The following is an 8,203-nucleotide window of genomic DNA, read 5'->3' as shown; positions in this document are numbered from 1 at the left end:
GTAAGTTGGCTTGTGATCCTAGACTTGACTGCTGGACTTATTATAGTCATGCCATTGATTCAGCATGCATTTCAAACTAAGTCACAGGATACAAAATCAGGTGGGCTAATTCCTTAAGCTGTTTAAGCAAAAGACTGTAAACAGGGGGTAAATTTAGAGATAGGAGTCTGTTTATAGCAAGCAACAGGGGAAAGAAAATACGTTGCCTTCACCAGGTGACTGCAGCTGACTCTTTGAACAGTCTTGTGTCTGAAGATTGTATTTCAAGACGTATCTATCCTTCATAAATGCATGGAAGTCTAGGATTTCAGTCCCCATTAAAGGAACAAGGGACGACAATGCGCTTAATTAGACTAAGTAGTTACTGAATCTCGTTAGTGAGATCTTGCAAAAAGAATGGAAAACTGGCTTATGACAAAACCACCCCAACACTACTTCATCTCAAGTACTCACCCTGTTCAAAAAAATACAATAAAATACTTCAAGCATTTTGTTTTCTTTTCCTTGAAAAAAAAAAAAAAAGATCAAGCACCTTCCATCTACGTTTCTGAACAGATCTTGCTGTGGTGGTTTTATTCATTTACCTACTGGGGCCAGAATCAGCGCGACAAATGCTGTCGGATTCACATTTCAGCCGTGTTACTGAAACCCTCTGAGAACAGATAAGGGTGTATCGACCACTTCAGGAACAGGAATGGGCAGATAGTACAGGATGTGCATGTTCTGCAAATGTTCTTTGCAGACAACCCTAAACTGGGTGATTTCTCTAATGATGCACCTTGGCTACATTTACAATACATTCTTGTGGAACAAAATATTAGGAATTATTGATTTTTAAGAAAAGGTAGTACTACGGGGAGCTAACATACAACAGCTACATAATGTTTGTCTTAAATGTGCATTGGGCAGAGTCCTTAAACTGCTCTTATTGCAAATATCCAAGGCCTGCTCTAAAAATCGTAACAGTCTGAACCTTTTAAATGCAAATTTGTCCTATTTATCTGGTCACAACCCAGTGAGTAGAATCCAATAACTCACCAGATTAAAGGATATACAGGATTATATAGCAGAAGGTAATTGCAATTAACTAATATCTGGATGGCATTTAATACACATATTGTATTATTCCAATGAGATAAGACAGAATAATATTTACATTGCTATGAGCATTTTCTGTTTATAGAAATGGAATTTACTGTTCAGTAAGGTATGCAGGCGTTATATCAAGAATGAGATGAGACCATTTAAAGTCTTGTGAATTATTGATATAAATTCATTTTGTTTTGTTTCATGCACCAGCGCTTCTTGCAGTGGCACCAGAAGAGCAGTGCAGTTTATAACAGGGGAAAAAAAGAAGAGGAAAGAGCAAATGTGAAATGGTGTAATTTATTCACAATTGCTTTGAAATTCTATCCGAATTGTCTCATTATTATTCACGCAATAGAGGAATCGTCCAAAACATGACAGCATGGGTAAACAGATGCAGAGCTTGGAAAATAGGTAATCTGACTGAAGTATTCATGGCCATTATTAAACAAATGTTATATTGCTTTTGGGTAAATCTGGCGATTTTATTTAATTTGACATTGTTTTCAAGATAGCAAGATAATACTGTTCATTTCTAATGCTCTGAAATGAACAAAACAGGTGAGAAATGATGCCACATGGAATTATAATGTTTCAACAGTAGCTGGTTAGTTAAACTTCCAGAGAGTTTCATGAAGAATCTGCATACACTTATTAATGGATTTTTACATACAATATCAATGCTTAGAGTGTAGCGGTCCTGTTAAAATCTGCTTTCACTGAGTCACTATGCAAGGAGAGATTGTTCTATGAAGAAAAATCTTGGATGAGTATTTGTTTGAGACTAAACAGTAAAACTGAAAGAAAATTCACAGATTTAGTATAGGAATGGTAGATAAGACTATGAAAGCTAATATTTTGAAATTGCCTAAAAACTGCAATAAATTTTGCTGCCTACTGAAATTATTAAGCCAACAATAAACAGGAAGAATGGAGTATCAAAACCTCATTGCATAGTGTGTCATCATTCTTTAATGAGGCATTCCTTCAACCTTTTACCTCTATAACACCTTTGGTGATCTTACATTATGTACCTGTAAGATATTCAATGTTCTCTTTTAGAGACCAAGCCTATAGGAAGTATGAAATCTTAGGAATGTACTGTGTTAGGTAATGATGCCAGAATTAAGCGTCGAAAAGCTTGGTTCCGGTTCAGAAGACGATTTTGAATGAATAGCTATAACTTCTACTAATTTATTTCAGAAGGGACTTCTCATATATACCCTCAAATATTTAAGACGCTTTGTACTATTACTCAGGAATCCATATCTTCTCAAAGTGCTTTTTTGTTTTCACTTGAAGGCAGCATGGACTTAAAACAATACTGCAGGGAATGTACCGTTCCATAAAGCACATAAGGATGGCAGGATCCAGGAGACACAAGGCATAGAAAATTGTCGAAAATGATTAGATGGTACAACACATACTGCTCTTGAGTCATAAGTTCCATTTATGGTCACTTCTACTTCCAATAGATAGGATATTAAAAAAGGCAATAAAAATGAAGTTACATGAATAAACTTCCAGAAATGAGTGGAGTTCCACCAGTGATCGTCTCTGCGCTGGTAGAGGTAGAAGAATGGGGGTGTTATGAACAGGGCAGCAGTCACTACAACAAATGAGCCTCAATGCGGAGCCAGTGGAGTCCTTGGCGAACGTAACGAACCAGATTGGTCATACTGCTGTGTTGTGTTAAGGGTCCCATCACTGAGTCCAGGTCTACAAAGAATTCTGCAATACACAAGAAACATAAGTCATTGTTTCAGGCAATGGTACAGAAATACATGTATTACCATGATTTCCCACTCAGTAGCAGCAATGTAATTAGTGAGTTCTCAAGACATTGCACACATGAGCACACGGTCAGTAGGAAACAATTTAAACAAAGGCAACAATATATTTAAACAGACCAAATTAGATTATCCATGCTGGAATTCAACCACAACATGGTATGAGTGGTTGCCAATAGTCTTCCTTTAGCTCTGATGATCTGCACTTTCAGTTTTTTGAGCCTAGGTTTGCTGACTGCATGATTTAAATAGCTGCAATGAATGGTGGCATTTCCTTTTCCGTGCTGTACCCTCTGGTTCTGGCATGAAGAGCTAGTCTGGATCTTGCAGAAGACCTTGCTTGCTTTTTTCCCTCACCCTCCAATTTCTGTTACTGCCCTTGCAGCAGTTTTGGCCCTCTGCTCATCCTGCTCATGCTGCAGGCCTCAGAGGATGTATGTGGGGTGGGAGGGGAGAAGGAAAAGGAGAGAGGGAACACAGCTGGAAAATAGTATCTAGGAGATGGAAACCTGTAAGGGGAAAGACAAGATGGGTAACGTCACTGGGATCCGGTGTTGGGAAGGGTTAACAGGAGATGCCTAAACAGAGAGCCATAGTTAGGAAGCAACACACCAGTTTACTTTATGCCATGTGTTAGATGGTCTCTGGGTGAAAGACTAATCCTGCTAGGGGCAACAGACCTTTCCTAATTGCTTTTAATGGAGAACTGGATTGTGTCCTCGATTCTCTCACAGCTTGTCTTTTAGCTCACTGGGGCACAGGCATTCTCACATACACAACACTTACACTATATTTAGGCAAGTGGGAGCCTGCTCTCAGTTAAAAGCCCCTCAGAGCTCAGATAACAACCAACCATCACAATAACCAGTGGCTGAGCCCTTACATTCTCACAGTATCTAAAAACCAGTGCACGGCACTCAGCCAGCTAACGCTGTATTGGCTGCTGTTCGGGAGAGCAGATGCTGGGCACAAAATCATTATCAGTACTTTCTTCAGCAAGCAAGTGCTGCTTTAAGGTCTTCTAGCCAAGTATTGACAGCCTGACCCTGGTCAGCTTGGGAGCTACAGCAGTATCACAGCACAAAGTGATTTGGCTGGAGGCAAGCGTAAGGAAAGCTTAGGGCTATCACCAGTTGCATTAAGATGCTGCAGCCAGCGGTTACTTTTAATCTTCCTTCCTCTGTCTTTTATCCCCCTCCTCCAGTGTAAAATCAATACATTTAGAAGTGAAATAATGTACTGTCTTGCTTGCATTCTAGAGATCTCATCCTAGGCCTAGATAAATAATAACTTTAAACACTGAGAATTCACCTTAAAGCCTAATTTCAGTCTAATATTTCTTGAAAAAGCTACAAGCACTGAAGCCGCTTTTATTAGATTTATATATGAAAGAACAGGCCTTTGTCACTACCGAGCTGATAGTTTTCTACTGTAGAGAAAAAGTGCTGCTATCTTTGGAAGCCTAAAAAAATTATCTGATTTTGTAAAGTCAGCTGCGAGTTTGATGTTATAAATAGTGAACGACTCTCTAGGTGATCCAACACAAGCCAGCCCATGGGTTGGCTTTGGGAAGTCTGCAGGTCAGCCTGGCCTGCTACGGATGCAAAGTTTATGACAAACTCCATCTATTTTCCCACACACTCTAAATTCTACCGACCAGGGGAAATTGAACCAGAGGTACACGTTCCTGCTTTCCTTTTCAAACCAGATCAGCTTGGCGGGTCACAGTTCTGCTGTTCTGGCTGTTCTGCCTCTTGCTATGCCTTTTTATTTTAATGGCACATCTTTTGTCAGGCTGACAAGAAAGGCTTCTGTCTCCTGCTCTGAGCCAGCTGGACATGAGTCAAGTCCAAACTGGGAGCGTGTGGGCATACTTAGAGGAGCACAAAACTTAAGCTGACAGCCGTGGACAAGGGGAGGCTGCAGAGCTCCTGCAACGTGGAAGAAATCTCTTGTGTCTGCATGGGCATGACTGGAGAAACATCTATGACAGCAGTAAGACCCAGATGTAAAGGCTATTAGACATTACAATGATGGGGCCACATTTTTATACGCATCTTTATTAGCTCATCAGGGACATGTTCTTGGGCAAGACACCCCCTGTGATTCAGAATACAACAGAAACAATGAGAGCTGACCACAAAAAAGGAAAAAAAAAGAGAAAGAAAAAAGTGATTGGCTCTGTTTTTTTTTTAAAGAAAATTAATTTTTATCTTAAACATGGGTTTCTTTGCGGGTTTGTGTTTCTTTGCTTGTTTTTGAGACCATTCTTATTTCAAGGAGGGGGGACAAAATCTCATTTTTTATGGTGCACTGACTGCCCAAACCTCTGAGAGAAAAGCCAAGAGATCTGTCCTTTACCTGGGACTCAAGGCAGAGTCTGGGCTTTGCACCCATCTGTTTGCTGTCAGAGGGAATTTCTGAACTCACAGTCCACACGCCGGTGTACCGGAGCTTGGGCACTGCAGCGGCCGGCCCAGCTGGCAAAGGTGGATTAGAGATAGCTATGGGGAAAAGGATGAGTCCTGTCCCAGCCAGCAAGATGTAGGTGTTGTGAATTAATTGTGAGGTGCAGATGACATCTACTAAAATAATTACAGCTAGGTTTCATGTAACGTTGTAACATTTCTCATGTCAAAGCGTCTTAAATATAACCTTCTGTAAATGGAATTCATCAAGTGATATGAGGAAGACCTGCAGAATACCACAGCAGTCCTTATATACATTTTTGTTACACCATGAATTTCTCAAGCTGCAGTTTAATTGTGTTTAAGCATGCAACTTTAAATTGAGTATTTAATTAGAAATGAGGTATCTTTCCAGACAAAATGTAAAGACAGAACGCTATAGCATGTATGAAACTCTGATCTCTCTCCAATGGTTTATAAACTTAAATGAAATTTGAAGTAACACGAACTTTCCATTCCCTGTAACATGGCTGCAGTTTGTGAAACAAGATATGAAAGAACAGGCACAACCGCAGACATCTTGCTCATGTGAGAAACCCTTATTCATGCATCCAGTCCCACTAAAGTCAAAGGGACTGCTCATCTGAATAAAGATTATTCCTATATGGCTTTGCGGAATTGGGTTTATTTGATCACAAACCAAAAAGAGAACAAAGAGTAGTGTAGGGGGGAAAATGCAGAAAAAGAGACAGCAGGTTTTTTCCTCATCCAGCTCTAGGACTGATAACAGCAGTGGCTGGGTACATTTTCTGTCTGCTGGCTGAATGCCTGAGCTATTTTGATTCAATACCAAGTAGAACATTTAACAACTCCACAACACGCAGGGCTAATTACAAGATTATCGCTATCTCTTTCTCCTATCAGAGCATCCTTCTGCATTCCCACTGTAACATTCTGCAGTACATTTGACAGGGAATCACTTTAACGTTTTGTGAAAATGGATGCAGCTATGGAAAAATTCCAAAATGACTGCACTGCTACTGAATTAACCAATGCGAACAAAGACACGAAGCAGTGGGGAGGACTGGACAGAACTTCTATTATTGTTCCTCATCCAGGGACAGATCATTATGACCCACCATTCAGACATAAAACTCTATAAATCTCAAGCTTAGTTTCTCTAAATCAGTGGAAATTTGCCACTGACATTAATGGGAGTAAGATCAAACTGCATACAGCGAGCACATTTGTCAGGAAAAGTCAGCCATCTGAAAATCGCAGTATAATTTAAGAGAATGAGCCAATTCACGATGAGAATATTTCCTAGTTAGGCTCTGTACCTCTAGTGTCAAAGAAAGCTTTGTCAATGATTTGTGTAAGCCCAAAGCTGGAATCTGAATAATTACATTATCACGGGCAAGTTCACAGCTGGCCAACAATGGGCCAAATTTGTCCTGTAGTTACATCTCAGCCACTCCACTATACTCGACATAAGCCAGTCACAAACTGCTTGCCAAAACTCCTTTGAAACGACTGTGGTAAAGACTTACATTTTGTTGTTAGGAATAAACAAGCAGATTTGCAATCCAACCATAGGAGAGTCAAGGTCATGGCTTTCAGTGGACATCTCCTAATCGGACTCCCTGCATAAACATAAAATCTAATGTTTGCTTATTATCCTAGCTAGCATTTTAATAGTCTTAAACCGGTTGACAGAGCAGTATGAAAATAACCTCGGTGCTCTACGAGAAGCTGAAACTGTGAACAAATTTGCAGACTCAAAAGCTCTCATCACTTGGGGCTCATGTTCGCTAAATTATTTGCCAGCTGCTCTGATAACCCCGTGTTCAGCGTGTGTTACATATCCCCCCCCGGTGCTTGACAAGAGAAGATACGCATTGGCTACAGTGACCAGCAAGCAGATTTGGTCTGTTTGCTCAAGCTGTCACAGTTGTGCTCTTAGATGCGGTGGTTCTGGGTCCAATTCCCAGCAACATCTATGAGAACAGAAAGAAAGCTAAAGCTGTTGAGCCAAAGGGGATAAGGAAGAAGCCGAGCAGGGCACCTTTGTTCTCCTTAGTCAGCTTGTCAGCCATGTCCCAGTGCTCGTAGCTCCGCAGGACGTTGTTGGTGATGTTGACGTGGCTGGCAGCCATGTGGTGGATGCGCTGAGGGATGGTGATGGTCCCCGCCAAGGAGGAGCTGGCAGTGCCCCCGCTGCTTCCAGCAGAGCTGACAGGGGACGGGCTCAGGGACATGGGCGATGGCGTTTCTGTGCTCCTGTGAGAGGAAAAGGGAGAGTGAGTCCCCGTCACACACGCCACTTCATTGCCATTCTAAATGCACTTGAAAAATGAACTCTGCACCCCAGTCAGGGGAGAATGTGCAGTAGTATCTCCTGGTTTTATGAGAAAGGAGAGCTTATAAACTGGGAATGACTGAAAATAAAAAGGGATTTAATTCTCCCTACAAATGAACCTGTTATTTAAAAAAAAAAATCTATCATAAAAATAGAGCAATCTTTCAGAGAAAGAAGTATCTCATAGCTGTAATGATTTTTTTACCTGCTGCCAGAATCTGCAATGGCAGTTAGAAAACACTCAATGTGCAATATTGGCTTATTATCAAAGCATTTTGTGGAAATCACAATGACAGTTTGCTCCAAATACAGTCACCACAATAAGTAAAGTGCAACTCTTAAGAGCACCCTGCAGAGCAGTATTAGGAGCTGAGGGTACTGTAGGATTATGAATATCTCTACAGGATTCTTTAAGACTGGCTATGGAGATTTGTTTCTAATTGCCTACAGTTCTTCCACACAGTTTTGTACAGAGCAGTGTTTTAAGTTACCTACTTAGTGCAGCACTAATGTTCTAATATAGATTTTCCTTTAATTCTAACACCAGCAATTAGGAATCA

General features: G+C 40.7%; 1 protein-coding gene across 7 annotated transcripts in view; it reads right to left on the bottom strand.

Annotated features, from left to right (window-relative positions):
- Positions 1 to 1,372: 1,372 nt before the first annotated feature.
- The window catches only part of AFF2 (ALF transcription elongation factor 2), a 340,458-nt gene continuing 333,627 nt past the window's right edge, over positions 1,373 to 8,203 (bottom strand). For 4 of the 7 annotated variants that reach the window (XM_075107035.1, XM_075107036.1, XM_075107039.1 and 1 more), the window contains 2 exons: positions 7,350 to 7,564; positions 1,373 to 2,817 (listed from right to left, as the gene is read on the bottom strand). In XM_075107035.1, the coding sequence (XP_074963136.1) occupies positions 2,696 to 2,817; positions 7,350 to 7,564 (337 nt within the window). In that variant the 3' untranslated portion in view covers positions 1,373 to 2,695. Of the gene's footprint in view, positions 2,818 to 6,748; positions 6,928 to 7,349; positions 7,565 to 8,203 lie in introns of those variants that run through there. The other 3 variants (XM_075107034.1, XM_075107037.1, XM_075107038.1) reach the window with 1 other exon arrangement.

The sequence above is a fragment of the Phalacrocorax aristotelis genome, chromosome 11 (assembly GCF_949628215.1).
Source record: "Phalacrocorax aristotelis chromosome 11, bGulAri2.1, whole genome shotgun sequence".
Taxonomy (NCBI): Eukaryota; Metazoa; Chordata; class Aves; order Suliformes; family Phalacrocoracidae; genus Phalacrocorax; species Phalacrocorax aristotelis.
This window is presented reverse-complemented; position numbering and strand designations above follow the sequence as displayed.